Source organism: Dermochelys coriacea, chromosome 2 (genome assembly GCF_009764565.3).
Source record: "Dermochelys coriacea isolate rDerCor1 chromosome 2, rDerCor1.pri.v4, whole genome shotgun sequence".
Lineage (NCBI taxonomy): Eukaryota > Metazoa > Chordata > Testudines > Dermochelyidae > Dermochelys > Dermochelys coriacea.
The window spans coordinates 114323494-114339397 of record NC_050069.1 but is presented as its reverse complement, the minus strand read 5'-3'; the positions used below and the strand labels follow the sequence as shown (position 1 = coordinate 114339397).

The 15904-nt window shown below is 43.9% G+C and overlaps 1 protein-coding gene across 1 annotated transcript; it reads right to left on the bottom strand.

Annotated features, from left to right (window-relative positions):
• Positions 1–5680: 5680 nt before the first annotated feature.
• LOC119851555 (transmembrane protein 14C-like) lies at positions 5681–15706 on the bottom strand. Its single transcript, XM_038391582.2, has 5 exons — positions 15582–15706; positions 14026–14102; positions 10727–10826; positions 6735–6820; positions 5681–6498 (listed from the first exon to the last, which is right to left on the bottom strand). The coding sequence occupies exons 1-4, from the start codon at positions 15602–15604 to the stop codon at positions 6748–6750; spliced, it is 273 nt and encodes a 90-aa protein (XP_038247510.1). The 5' UTR covers positions 15605–15706; the 3' UTR covers positions 5681–6498; positions 6735–6747.
• Between the last annotated feature and the right edge of the window lie 198 nt (positions 15707–15904).

Here is a 15904-nt window from a genome sequence, read left to right as displayed (position 1 = left end):
TATACAGGAAAAGTACCTTGATAAGCAGTATAACTGTTCCCACTCTGGGGGGAGAGTTGTACCTGCTTTAACTATACTATTTAAGGTCTGCAACTTTTTGTGTAGACAATCCCATGAGTCGAGTCTTAAAATGACCTGCAATGATTTTTATTTTAAACATGGGCATGTGCCTTCTGTGCTTCTTTATAAGGACCTGGAGGGTTGGTTACTGCTGCTTGATCTCTTAGAAATATCATGAATATAAAAGGGTTCCTTTTTCCAAAATGTTAATCAGATATTGGAGTTAAGCAGGTGCTAACAGAAATATATGACATCTGACTAAAATTTCTTTCCCTTTCTAGTGCGTAGCATTCAGTCCCAGGGCTCTTGTGATGTCATCATTTCACTCGTGCTCCATTTATCATAGAATCTTCCAGCCTAGAAAGGACCTGAATTTCTAATGTAAAAGACAGACAGACAAAAAGAAAGCTTAGTCCTTCTTTATACACCCTAAAGAAGCCAAAAATCACAAGCCCAATATTTTTTGTTTTGCAGGTCAACTTTAAAGCAAAGAACTAGCACTGTACCTTATTTTATACCTCCCTCAAGGGTGTTTGCATAGAGCTGACTTAATATTCAAGTCTGATTGCAATGAAAATGACAAATGACAGTCTCACTCTAGTTCCCACAATGGACCTTGAAGCTTGTGGGACTAAGAAGCAGCTTGGGAAGTACACTGAGTTGCCTCTTCTACAGAGAGGTCCTTTACCTTCACGGACTACTCCCAGGCTCCCCGTTGGACAGCATGGCTGTCATGGTGCATATGTAAATAAAACCCCACTTCTGGCACACTGCTCCTAGCCAAAGATCGCCCATCACCCAAACCCCTCAGCAAAGGCAGGGGGAATGATGCCACAGATATGCCTGATACCAGTCTTCCACCAGAAGAGACAGGATGAGATCCATTGATGGAACGGACTATCCATATGCTGGATCCCGAGGGGATAAAATAAAATAAAATAAAATTGTAAGAATGATTTGCACTTATACAGCACTTTTCAGGAAAGGACCTCATACTGATTTACAAACATTAATTAAATAAGCCTCCTGAAGCTCATATGAGGTAGATAGAAAAGCTTCCCCTATTACAGATGGGGAATTAGAGGTACAGAAGGTTAAGTGACTTGCCCAAGGTCACACAGCAGAGCAGTGTCAGAACTGGGAATAGACCCTGAGCTCCTTGCTCCCCACCTATGTTGCAATCATTAAAATATACTGACATCTCCAAATACAGCCACAGTTGTGATATACTACATTACTCTGTCAGGTGACCTAGCGGTGACACCGATTCCTCCAAATATACATTGTCCTACTGTGATTCTCCCATTAGATTAATACTACCAAATTAAAAATAAAAACTATATTAACTATTAGGAGGAAAAAAGTAGCAGCTGGAGACCCTAGCTCCTGAGATTGGGACTCAGTTATGCTAGGTACTGTACAAGCACACAATAAGGGGTGGTCACTGCCCTAGGAGCTTACGCTCCAACTAGAAATGCTAGACAAAGTAAATGGACAAAGAGCGTGTGCGTGCACGAGTGTATATATGAGAAAGAGAGAGAGAACGCAATTGCACAAGGGCAAGACAAGCAAGGCCAGGTTTAGGATAAGCAAAATAAAAACAAAACTAGGTAATGGGTCTTGATCCATCCAGTGGCTTCTTTCAGGTTTCAGAGTAGCAGCTGTGTTAGTCTGTATTCACAAAAAGAAAAGGAGTACTTTGGGGCACCTAGAGACCAACAAATTTATTTTAGCATAAGCTTCGTGAGCTACAGCTCACTCAATCCGATGAAGTGAGCTGTAGCTCACGAAAGCTTATGCTCAAATAAATTTGTTGGTCTCTAAGGTGCCACAAGTACTCCTTTCCAATGGCTTCTGATTCCGCAGTGTTCAGCTTGGGAAAATCTCCAAGGAACCCAGCACAAACAGCAACCATCCGGCACGTGCACAGCATCCTCCACAGCCCCACTGATAAAATGTGTGCAGTGCTGGATGTCCCAAGCATAGTCCGTGTTGGGACAGTGATCTGCATCACACCTAACCTGTTAAGCTGGTTCCAGAGGCAGCACAGAAGCTCAAAGTCAGGTAGTCTTTCTATTGTCCTGCTGACGTGGGCGTTTTGGGTAGTGGCAGAGGCCCTCTGCCACAGTGAGCTGCTGTTTTATCTGCTCGACGAAGAATGTGCACCACTGTCCAGATAGGATTTCTGCTACGCAGCCAGTGGCAGGGTGCCTTTCACCTACTCCTGAACAGTGGCAAGTGTGGCATTTGCTGGACCTCAGTGATGAGTTGTTGGCGTTTTCTGTTGCCAGATGTTCGGTGGAGGAATATTGGGCAGAGCTGGAAACCTTGCAAGTTTTGTTATGGGAGAAACTATGATTATTTCCATTTTAATAGTTGGGAGCAGTTGCACAGAGAGAATAAGTGACATGCCCAAGATCACACAGAACATCTGGCAGAGCTGGGAATCTGGCACCAAAACACAAGGACATTTGATCTACTCCACTGTGGCATATCTGAAAAGCAGGAGGGGTGGAGTTTTCACCACCTCCCACATTCCTTTGTGCCGGTTCTTAAATTGGCATTTTACATTTTATTTTTTTAGGGGGTGTCACAGGGGCTAGCTCTTGCAGGGGAGTCAGGAACCAGCCTACCTCAGACAGTCTCCTCTAGGGGAGCACAAGCCAGCTCAGACACACCTGGATTCTGGAAGTAATTAAATCCTGAGGTGGCTGGTTGGCAGTTAATTAGCCTGATAAAGGATTACCAGTGCCCAGCTGAGGTGGTTCCTAGAGACAAGAAGCTCTTGAGGGAAGGAGCTTATCAAAGGAAGAGACCCGTAGTGTACTCTGAAGCCCTGCCCCGCAACATGCTACAAAAACTCAATAGCCCAGCTGTCAAGGTTCCTTCCCCACTCTGAACTCTAGAGTACAGATGTGGGACCTGCATGAAAGACCCTCTAAGCTTATTCTTACCAGCTTAGGTTACAAACTTCCCCAAGGTACAAACTTTGCCTTGTCCTTGAAGAGTATGCTGCCACCACCAAGCGTTTAAACAAAGAACAGGGAAAGAGACCACTTGGAGACGTCTTCCCCCAAAATAGCCTCCCAAGTCCTACACCCCCTTTCCTGGGGAAGGCTTGATAAGATCCTCATCAATTGGTATAGGTGAACACAGACCCAAACCCTTGGATCAGGTCCTTAAAAGAAGAATTTTAATTAAAGAAAAGGTAAAAGAATCACCTCTGTAAAATCAGGATGGTAAATACCTTACAGGGTAATCAGATTCAAAACATAGAGAATCCCTGTAGGCAAAACCTTAAGTTACAAAAAGACACAAAAACAGGAATCTACATTCCATCCAGCACAGCTTATTTTACCAGCCATTAAATAAAAGAAAATAACGCATTTCTAGCTAGATTACTTACTAACTTTACAAGAGTTGTAAGGCTGCATTCCTGATCTGTTCCCAGCAAAAGCATCACAAAGGCAGAGACAGACAGACCCCTTTGTTCCCCACCCCCCTCCTGATTTGAAAGTATCTTGTCCCCTCATTTGTCATTTTGGGTCAGGTGCCAGCAAGGTTATCTTAACTTCTTAACCCTTTAAAGGTGAAAGGGCTTTGCCTCTGGCCAGGAGGGATTTTATAGCACCATATACAGAAAGGTGGTTACCCTTCCCTTTATATTTATGACACCAGCTGTGCCACAACAACTGGTTTTCTGCATATAAAAGCCAGGGCCAGTGTTGGGGGGGAGCAAGTAGGGCAATTGCCTATGGCCCCATGCCACAGGGGGCCCTGTTAAGCTAAATTGCTCGGGCTCAGGCTTCAGCCCCACAGCACTTGGGCTTTGGCTTTCTGCCCTGAGCCCCAGCGAGTCTAAAACCGGCCCTGCTTGGTGGACCCCTCATTGAGAACCACTGCTCTGAGTGACAGGGAACTCCCAAACAGTGACAGGAAGCCTTACCTGTCAGAAACTAGATGCTGCCACATAGAAGAGCAGCCGCTGACAGATCTCTTCCCAGCCCTGGCTCCAGGGAAGGATTTTTTAATCGTAATAGACCCTACTCCAGGGAAAGGACCTGAGCTGGGAGAACCTTGCTGAAGGGAAGTGTTGGACCCAGATGAGAATGAATAAAGTGAGATTGACTCAGTCTCCCAGCTAAGGTGCTGGGGTGAAGGCTCTCTTTTCATTGGGCCTTTAGTTAATAAGCCAGACCCTTCAGAAGGAGTACTGTTCCTCATTTAAAAAAAATCTTAATTTACTGATGACATTGGGGGAAACTGAGGAAGCCAGCACCTATAGCATCACACTTGGCCAGAAGGGAGTGCTATAGGACAGATACACCGTGTGATGCGGGATGTTAAGGAACGAAGACTTTCCATCTTATGTAATAACTGCCTGGAGGGTGCCTGGCCCTTCTTTTCCCAGAGATTAAAATGTTCAACCAGAGAACAAAGCTGGCAAGCTAGGAAGTTGAGCACCGTAAAATGATACGGCTTAATACCTCAGGCCGTATTTCTGAGCAGGTATTGATCCTCAGCCAGAGATGCCAAGGTTCCATCAGCTCACAGCACGATAAATGACATAACTAGGACATGGCAAATGGTACTTTTAAAGCCGCCATCGGAATGATAGCTTGGTGGATGCTTTGCATTAAAAACAGGAAGTCATGTGCTATATTCTTAGAGCAAGGGGTAATGCAAGGCAGATCCTTGTTAAAAGAGAAATGGTTTCCAAGATATAATCAAGTTTTTTTCCCCAGCTAACTAAGGTTTTCTCCTCCTCAGCAGTTTGCTTTCAAAGCTCAGTTTTCTGCTCACATTATTTCTGCCAACAGTGAAATGGGTTTTGATAACTTGGAGTAAGCTTTTAATTTACTGGAATTCAGGGAAAACATCAGCTACTGCACATAGTGGTGTTGCTGAGTCAATAGGTAGCCCTCTCCTTCCCAAATCAGTGCAGTCTTTGTACCTCACTATGGTAGCAGTGGTCACTGTTGCTAGAGGCACTATCTTTGGGATAAAACCTAAGGTTCTGAACACTTATGCTTATTAAGATCCCCCCCCCCCCGAGTAATGGGTTTTAATCCTGGAATCATGGCCAGATTCTAACTTGTTAGATTCTGGTGACCTAAATCCACCTTGGGTACAACATGCTTAGTTTTTTGCTTAAAACCACTGCACATTGTTGCCATGTATCATTAAACAGGAGTTCAGTTCCACCCAAGAAGTGGCTGCATTTTGTTACTGGGTGAAGGGATTCTGGTATTTGTAAAACACTTCAGGATATTTCAGGTCAGTATAAATATCATTATAATTACTATAAGATATTTACTATAAGACTGTACTGGATTAACCCTATCTTCTACAGTTGTACAACAGTTTAAGCCACAGACTGCACAGAAAGCAGAGACATGTTAATGATTACAAAATAAAGTCACACCTGTGTCTATTAACTGAAGAGATGCTATATATGCTCAAGCAAGGTTGGAAACTAAAGGGTGATAGGGAAGACCAGAACTAATTATATACTCCGAATAGAAAATGCAAGTGATTGTGTATTTTAAGCTGACTTCAACAGTTCAAATACTCTTGCATAAATCTTGCTGAAATTATCCCAATAGAGGTTCTTTTTTAAAAAGAGTCTTTAATGCAGTGTTAACACATGTACACACGTAAATTCTGTCTTCTTCCCCTCCATTTAAGAGTTACCTTTCTTTACATGATCAAAGACTGACTGCATTTGGAGAACAGTGCACTGAAAAGATTTTCTTAAGAAAAGAAAAGGTAAGCCACAGGAAGGGCACAAACCTGCCCCAATCCAGACTTGCCAAATAAAGGATATAGTTTTGCAATATAAATTCTCAGGTTTTATTAGTATACAAATCAATCTCCTTTAAATGACATTTTGCTTAACATAATTTTGCAATAAATATTCAGTTGGTGGTAGACATTCTTACAGCCAAACTGCAGTCAGGTAAAGCATTATGATAGTTTGCATGCAGAGTAACCATATAGATTTGTATTGTATTTGACCAAGTACTCCTGTTGGCCCACAGTGGGAATTGTCTTTATCATGACATTAGGCACCCGTTCCCTAGTCTTCATATGTTGTCTATACTTTTTTTTTTGGACCGCTCAAAATGGGAGTGGTTAATGAAAGATGTATTAGGAGAAATTTAAACCAACACTAACCCAACTTCTCAGAACAAAGTAGGGATAAATATTGACTGCTGAAACAAATTATATTTTGTATACTTAACACTTACCCATCCCATCAAATTCCCCCATCTTAAAAAAAAAAAAAAAAAGTGTATTTGATGTAAGAACAGTTGTGTACTCTCTGTATATTCAGGCAGCTGCATTTTCAGGCTTCCTATTGACACAATAAGTCACAATTATGGAGTCATGGGCTTTTCAATCATCTTCAGTCCAAGTCTCCCAACCATTAACAGACTGTTTAAAGGAAAACATTGTAAGTTCACTGAATTTAAAAAAAGTGCAGAGCAAACTTGCAAATACTCCCCGCAAAAACATAAGTAGAAAACTGAAATGATCTGGTTTTAAAAAGATACATGGAATCTTATTTAAATATTTTATAATCCTAGAACACAGTAATTTACCCCAATGTAATTAAATAGGAGTGACTCAAACAAATGGAGTAAGATTAGAAACAGCATGTGGTGTAGTACCTGGCACCAGCAATTAATCCAGCAGGCATGACTTTTCCAGAGTGTAAAATCTCATTCCATAACTCCAGTCAGTGTTCCAGATGCAACTAATGAAAGATCAAATGATCAGTCAGAACTATTTCAGAGGTACGTGCGCAAGAGAGACATGCTAACTCAGAGCGAGCAAAAAGGAGTGATAAATAAGATCAAGTGTGAAACATGATTAATTTCATAAAACAGAAAAATCAAGAAAAACTGTAAAAAAAAATGTTAAAACCCACTGTAAGGGGTAATATTTTAAATTCAGGTTTTACACACCTATCTGGTGTCCTTATAGTTCCTTGGAAAAAGATTCATCTTTCATCAGAAATAAGTTATTCTAACCACAAATCAGGCATTGACTCCCTCCGAGTCTTTGGGCAAAACTTGTGCACCTCGGTTTCCCCAATTCGTGTGTGTGTGCATGCACACACGTGTGAAACAGTGAGAATATATTCTTCACCTATCTCTCAGAGGTGTTCTGAGGATTAGTTAATTTGTGTTTGTAAAAGACTTTGAAGATTTAGCATGCTTCATATACCTTAAGTATTGTTAATTTATTTCAAGAACCTGCACTATCTTCCATTAGCTGAGCTAAGAGTGAGTATTATCCATCTTGATCAATTATTCCTGGCACAGTCCCCATGCAAATTCATGGAGCTGCTAAAAATGAAGGGCCAAACCGTTGACTACTACACACCTCCAATGAAAAAGCTGAGTGATTAGAAAAATGTGCAGAGCTCATTCCTCAGCACAGAAGACATATGGAGGATGAAATCCTTAGCCCCATCATGGAGTAGCCAGCCCATAGCAACAACTGCAAAACATAAAAGTGAGCAGAATGATAGATATCTGTCACCATCTCCCTTTATGGGGGTTTGATTAGTGGATCCATCTGTGCACAAATCCACTGCTTAATCCTCTACAAATAATTCTAATGGGCCTATTTACTCAAATTGGGGGTTTGCAGGATGGATCCCTAGTTTGTATACAACTATAGTCTAGGGTACTGATCAGAACTGGCATTTAACCTTGTTGCCTTTCACAAATATTTTGTTAAAACTGCTTTAAGTCCTAATGGACTGATCACCATAAATGTAATCAAACAAAAATTATATTTAGTGGCAGTTAAGACATCTCCACTCAAGACCTTACAAACATGGATATATGTGAAGAAGGGGAAACAATTTATGCTTTTATATCGGGGTGGGCAAACTACAGCCCACAGCCGGCCCATCAGACCTTTAAATACAGCCCTTGAGCTCTTGTGGGGGAGCGGGGTCAGGGGCTTGCTCTGCTCCATGTGTGCTCCACGTGGCTCCTGGAAGCAGCGGCATGTCCCCACTCCGGCTCTTATGTGTAGGATTCGCCAGGGGGCTCTGCCTGCTGCCCCCACTCAAAGCACCGGCTCTGCAGCTCCCATTGGCCGGGAACCACGGTCAATGGAAGCTGCAGGGGCGGTGCCTGCAGACAGGGCGGCATGCAGAATCGCCTGGTCGCACCTCCGCGTTGGAGCGGGAGGTGGGGACATGCCGCTGCTTCTCGGAGCTGCTTGAGGTAAGAGCCACCCACAGCCTGCACCTCCGACCTCGTCCCGCATCCCAACCCCCTGACCCAGCACGGAGCCCCCTCCCGCACCCTGAACTCCTCAATTCTGGCCCCAACCCAGAGCCCGCACCCCCAGCCAGAGCCCTCACCTCCTCCTGCACCCCAACCCCCAATTTTGTGAGCATCCATGGCCCACCATGGAACCCAGATGTGGCCCTAAGGTCAAAAAGTTTGACCATCCCTATTTTATATCAACAGATCAGCACATCTGACTGTCACACATTCCATACATTTGGAAAGTTATTTTGCCTTAACACTGCTGACATTAAGGTTTTGTGTTACTGCAAGTTTAATGAAGGTGGGGTATGTACTGCTTTGGGGCATCAGTTGGAGATGGAAGCGAAAACCTTACAGAGCCCTGGAGTGCATATCAACAGTGCTATAGGCAATATGAAGATGAAAGGGAATACACAAGTCTTTCCCCATTACTTATTTCCATAGTTCTAGGGTTTGAGTGGGTGGAGTGCCACAACCTTAACTGCCATTGAATTAATTTGTGTTTGCTAACTTCTTGGGTTTTTTTTATTTTTAAACTACAGCTTGGATGTATAATTCCCAGAGTCAATGAGAAAGGACGCGGCACCTCCCTGGGAACCAGAGGAATAAATTGCACTGTTGAAGCAGTGTCTATATTGACTCTTATGAGGAGTGCGAAAGGCTCTGATGTTCCCCAGTAAATTGGGTGCCTATACCATTTTATCCCCATTTATAAGTTATTATAAAGTAAACAAGAGCAATCCTCTAGGTTAGCAGTGAAAACATAACCTGTCAGCTGCAGAGAACCTCTGAAGTAGCAGTTGCAGCTGTAGGGTATCATCCCTGCATTACAGCAGATCTGCCTATTGTGCTCCCTCCTCCCAGCCAGTATAAAGCGCATGGCTCAACGCGAGACACCAGCACATGTGACATCCATCGGTTTGCCCAAGACCGGGGACTGAACTAATGGCCTCTAGAGCTAAAAGCATGCAATTTTACAGCTTGTTCTGAAGAGGTATGCCCTCAAGCGGAGCGTTGTCACAGAGGGACGTCCTCTGGGGATCAGACACAGAGGGTTACACTTCATGCACCCCCTGCCTCCACTGGATTACTCAAACAAAATGTTGTGACAAGTAGTTGCAATACAAAACATGCGTTTTGGGAATTCACACCATATTACAGATTGTAATTTTTAACCAAAAACCCTGACCAAAAGTAGTTTTTTCACTGTGTGAATTGCATGCCACCATACACCCCCGCCTTCCAGCAGCAGCAGAGTTTGAACTCCTTGACCTTCAGGTTCTCTAACTTAGGCGCTTATTATTGAGCTACAGGAGCACTTCCTTTCTAGAGCAGTCACTGGAGGAGGACTTGACACACGCTTCCAAGTGACTTACATTGTTTACTAGTCAGCAGTAGAACACTGATGATCAGAACCCCTGGCTCTGGGAAAAGAATGTGGTTTACAGCTGTTAAGGACAAGATAAACCCAAAACTGTTTTAGTCTCTCTGAAAGACAGTGTGGTTGCAGTGGAGATGATTAGGTTTGTGATCTTAGACCTGGGGTCTGGACTTGCAGTGAACTTGCATAAACTATTAACTTATTTTAAAAAGAAAGGGGGCTGGGGAGGGGGGAAAAAAGGTGGTGTCAACACCTCTTTCCTAACTGTCTTCTAGGTAGGGGTTCATGACTATAGTCAATAATAGGGGTAGTGAATTGCAGAGGAATTTAAACAGCACATAGAAGAGGTGAAAGTTGAACTCCTGCCTGGGCTCCTCTTTTCTCTAGGCTACTGGCAGCATTGATGGGGGTTTCTCTCTCACTATTTCTGGAAGTGATGACCGTTCATACCCACAGCAGATTTTTCTTCAAACTGAAATTTGGCAGGTTTGGCTTGGCATATGTTTTCCATTAAGGCTAAAATGCCATACAATGCTCTATAGACAAACACACCTGATGTACAGTATAACTGATATTCTAGGAATCAGTACATGAAGACAATGATGTGGCTAAAAGCCAGAGCCTGGAGTGATTTAAATTTATTGCAAAAGGAGTACAAAGAAAAGTGAGACAGTCTAGCAGGGAGGGGTGGGGAAGACATACCAAGGGGATAATTATTAAACTCTTATTATTCTCTCTATCAATTCATTTTTCATTAAACCATCATGAAAATTTCAAATAGTGCTCTAAGTTTATATTCTATGTATTGCTTTTTGCCATTTCAGTGAGAGTTCTACAAAATAAGGTTTTAAATGCCCGGTTAAAACTGAACTTTGGAGCACAATCTTAACTATGGTGCACCCTACTGCTGCACCATAATATACACCCTTGAAGTGTTATTAACATAGCAGTATGTTTGTTTTACATAGATATTTTAAAGTAGACTCACTCAGAGAAAGCCACACGTTTTTTGGATTCTGAGACAGTGGTAAGCACCCAGCCAGCTAAGCTCCCGAAGAGAAGACCAGCAGCTAGAGATGGGACACTACCTTGAATAAATCAAACATACTGCACTTATTAGAAGATCAGACATAAACTTGGTCCATAAACCAAGCAGTTAAAAAAAAACAATCATGTTCGTTATATGTCTACTGTATAAGGTAGACTAGAATTTAGATCAAAAGTGAGAGGGATGTTAATATTTGAATAGGCTGGCTTTTATTAAGAAAATCATGATATAGATCCTAACAAAGTACCAAATAACTCTAGATTAGTTGCAGGTAACATTACAGCATTTAGTTCTTTAACATGCAAATAAGTCATTGATAAATTACAAACACAAAAAGAGTCACTAGAATAAAAGCATTAGACATGACCTTTGATGGGTAAAAGAACTTGTTTTTCCGCCCCATAAAATGTTTCCAGAAGCTCGAGAGGTACTAGCATGAAATGAAGGAATTAATTATGTTGGGTGATACAGATCTCACATAGCAATGACCTGAGATTAGAAAAAGGAAATTTAAACTAGCTAGGCAAGACTATTAGACAACTTACCAAGAAGGGCTAGAAGGCACCAATAATAGAAGTATTCAAGGTTAAACACACAAAAAGCCCAAAATCAAAGCCATTGGAGACAATGGAAAAAACGATTCTCATGGACTTGAGTGGGCTTTAGATCTGGTCCTTAGTGCAAAAGATAACCCTGCTCTATTGACAGAAGATGCATGCTATTATCAGTCTTATCCTCAGTGATTTGTAGACAACCTGCAAATGGAATTGACAAAATGTCATCACCTTTAATAAGTGATGAATGCCTTCATCAACCATGATGAGAGGAGCATTCCACACCTATTGCTAATGGTGTGAAGTGAGCTGTAGCTTACGAAAGCTTATGCGCAAATAAATGTGTTAGTCTCTAAGGTGCCACAAGTACTCCTTTTCTTTTTGCGAATACAGACTAACATGGCTGCTACTCTGAAACCTAGCATTCTGTCTGTTCCATTTGCAGGTCACCACTAAAATGGTCTGAAATTGTAAGGCTAGTACGATAAAAGCCTTTACTCAAAGTTTACCAGAATGATGAGCACTTAGTGCTGTAGGAAGCCGATCATTCTTCAGTCATTAATCATCAGCTGCACTATTGGTTCAGATCCCACATCTGGGATAAAGCAGGGGATGGAGGGAGAGGAGGTGTAGGATACACTCATTTGTGTAAGGAAAAGACGTGCACATTAGCAACTGGCTATTCTATTCCCATCTAGTTCAGCAACGTAGCTACAGTTTCTCCTGCAAATTGAGTAACTGATTTTCCACAGAATGGCCACTGCATTCCTGAATTTTGCCCCAATGATCAACAATAATGAGATGCCCATGCTCACAGCTACTCACACATGGTACCCGCTTCCCCCCCCCACATTCCATGACACAACTGGGCAGGGAGTGGGGAGGGGGTTAGGTAACGTGATGCCAGGATTTCCCTGGCATGCCTGCAGATTGGTTTTGGAGCACCCCATTGAATACAACATAAGCAAGATATGTTTCACTACTTATGTTGGACCCAAACAAAACCCCTTGAGTTATTACAAACACCCTTGGACATTCTGAAGATATGGTCAGGCAGGGTCTCCACCTATAAAAGATGAAGATGATAACGCTCCCTAGACTTGCACTACAATAATAGATTTGACATATGAACGTAATATCGCAAGTTCATAAGGATCTCCACAGAGGAATATACAATAGAGGTAATTTACACGGAGAACATTTTTTAAAAAAGAAAAAATGTATTAAAGAGCCTACTCTGTCAGTAGTGACATCATTATATAAGGCATCTCTTTTTTGCAAGGATATCAGAATGGTCAGGTATCTGACTGGTTGAACATTTTCAGGTTTAAGTTAAAAATAGATAACTATAGAATAAAGTGAATATAATGATGGACCGAGCCATTTGCTCAGCTACTCTTCCTTTATTTTTAACATGCTTGTCCTGTACTTTTACTGGCACAGGCACGTCTCAGTTATTAGCAGTCTCTCATACCCAGTCAAGTCACCTCACTTGCTTTTACTCCTCCCCTCAAAAAAAATCATTCCTCTCAGATTGCGAGTCAGGAGACCTGGGTTCCATTTCTCGCTTGGCCACTGAATTACCACATGACCTCGGAAAAGTCACTTAAATTCTGGGTCTCAGTTTCCCCATCTGGAAACAAAGGATAATAATGCTTACCATTTTGTAAAGTGCTCTGAGAAATACTAATCAAAAGTTTAGTGCAAGTTCCAAATGTTGTTCATTACCTCCATCCTGACTGGTCATCTACACTACAGGATGAAACAAGCAAGTGGGAGCACATTAACAAGCTCTCTGGAGCTCCAATTTATTCATATTTGTGGTCAAAACTCTTACTGAATTCAGGGATGTAGGAGCAGGCTGGCGGGTAACTGCGAACTCCACAGTCCACATTAAACATGGGTCTATCCTAAAAATTGAGTGAGGGTTTCCACATAAATTGAGGCCTCCCACTGCAAGAATTTTAACAGCTGATGATCCACAGTTCTGTATGAAGGAATGAAAACCAAGAAAAGCAGAACTGGAAGCAGCAGAGCAGGGAATAAAGTTCCAAGTGCAAATATATTCAATGCAGCTCTGCAAAGAAATATTGCTAAATAATTCTGACACAGCATAAACAAGTCACACTACTTACAGAAAGGTTAAAATGGAAAGCTGAGCTCCCTAAATACTTGCAGTTACTCTTCTAAATGAACCATTTTTAGAAGTGATAAGGGGACCATTTGTACAGTACAAGATGGTGCTGGTATCAATTGTAAAAAACAAAATTAAAAACTACCAGCAATTAACCTTCTTATAGGTTATCTGAAAAATATATAAAGTAGGTCATTGATATTCAAGACATCAGCCATAAAGCCTTTCTGAAGCAAGCTTACAGCGATTCACCCAAAGAACATAAAGCCATCAGCAGACGACTGGTATGCCTGATTGTGAGTTTATCACAAAAGACCACCAACTTAAATTACAGCTGTCCACTCCCAACTACAGTGAAAGATCTGCATAAACCTTAAACTGTCAAAGTTAAGAACAGCATGAACACTTAGATAACCTCTTTCTACAAGAATCTACACTGTGCAGAAAACTTGATATTTTACTTTTGATATGAGGGGAGTAGGGGTGGTTCCATTTCCCAACATCTGATTCAATGATGCACCAGAGAGTTTGAGGCTTTATCAATACTATACCTGCTTTTGCGTAGCCAATTATTCCACCTGATGTAACCAATGCTGCATAGCCAAAGCCTATCCAGTCCAAACCCATTCTGGGAACATAACAAGGAAATCAGAGTTATATTAATTCTTTTCATTCCCTCCTTCCTTTACACAGTTTTCATGCAAATGCACATTTATTTTTCAACTTACTTTAATGCTCACAAAAGTATTAACTTGATAACATTTGAAACGGAAGTTCTCTATTGATGTATAGTTTTTGTGTAATGACTAAAGATTGGGCAACAGTAATGCAAACTTCCCTGTACTGCTCTGTTTTTAGACAAGGTATTGGCAATCATTGAGAAACAAGAACAAACATGCACCACAAACTTAAAATCCTAAGAACGTGAAAGCATATACCATGATATCCGTGTATCTGGATGCAAGTGAGAGGGAGAAACATCCCATATGAAAGAACAGTTCTGGACTAAGTGAAAGGACATCACACACATTAAGTACAGAATATTAAAACAGATTTTAAATGGGTTTGATGAACACTGAACCTGAAGGCCAAGGAGAAGCAGCGTGTTAGGAAGGTGGTTCAGTGTCTAATGGTTTGAGACAGATGCACTGAAGCTGCTCCTTAACAGAGGCCATTGGTAATGCTTCCGTGTCAAGCAGCTCAGGCAATTCCCTATAACGACAACGTAAGGGGCAACAAACCTCATGGCCCTGCAAGAGCTCTAGCCCAGAACTTCCCTGAACAGGCAGAGACTGGGTCATGTTGCCATGATCAGATCTGGATCTGAACTTTCCCCAGGCTCAGGGGTGTCTGGATCTAGGCCTGGGTTCAGCCCAGTACACACACACAGGCGCCAGCCACAAATCCGGATCCAAACCTCCCCACGGCCTGGGGAAACTCAGAGGCGGGGGCTGGTTCCGGCTCGTTTCTGTAAGAAGGGTTTGACAGACCCCCTGTGGTCACCCCCAGCGGGATGCAGAGTGACGGCGGGAAAGCAGCTTGCGAGCAAGACGCTAGCAAACAGAGAACAGTCCTGCCCCGGCAAGGCGAGGGAACCAGCCGCGACCAGAGGGCAACGGCACCATCTCCGGGGTCTGGGGGCCCCCCCCAACCGCAACACGCAGAAAACACCTCCTCCCCCCTCCAAGCACAGCCTCGCTCAGCCCCCACCCCGCCGCCCGCGGACAGGGCCTCGCTCAGCGCCACGCCAGAAGTACAAAGCCAGGCACTTGCCCCTGTCTCTGCCCCCCCCGCCCCGGCAGCCCCAGGGCCACCAGACGCCCAGCGGCACTGACCTGCCCTCCCCGGGCAGAGCCGCGCTGCCGCGGGAACCTTCGCTCCAGGCCCTGGGGCGTCCCGACCTTCCACCCCCGAACCTCCCCGGGGCGGGGCACGGGACGGGCCAGCCAATCAGAGCCGCTCCCGGAGTGGCCGGGCGGGGCAAGGGCGGCTGCGCCGCGCATCGCCCGGGGTTTCCCGCCGCCTCGGCCCAGGGGGGCGGACGAGCGGGCTGGTTGGCTGGCTGGCTGGCTTGGCTCCCTCCGCCCCTAGCCGCTGAGCGCCTCACCCTCCCAGGGCTGGATTTACCATGCCCCCGTCTCGGGGGGCAGAAGCTTGGGGCTGCTGCTGCTGCTGCAGGGCGGCCAGGTTCCTCCCTCCCCCCGCCTCTTCCCCCAGCGTGCTCCGCCCCTCCCCCTCTCCCTGCCGCCGATCAGCTGTTTGCCGGCCGGAGGGAGGGGGAAGAGCGGAGCCTCAGCACGCTCGGCGGAGGGGCGGGGCCTTGGGGAAAGGGCTGGAATCGCGGCATACCCCCTCCAGCCCCTTGCCGTGAGTACCCCCACGACCCCAGCCCTCTGCCCACCCTGATCCCTGCACCCCCCCACACACCCC

Coding starts and splice junctions, on each gene's coding strand:
- LOC119851555 (XM_038391582.2), bottom strand. CDS start 15,604: ATGGTAAATCCAGCCCTGGGAGG. Junction 14,103..15,581: donor GTAAATCCAGCCCTGGGAGG/GTGAGGCGCTCA, acceptor TTATGTTCCCAG/AATGGGTTTGGACTGGATAG. Junction 6,821..10,726: donor AAACGTGTGGCTTTCTCTGA/GTGAGTCTACTT, acceptor ATCTTTCATTAG/TTGCATCTGGAACACTGACT.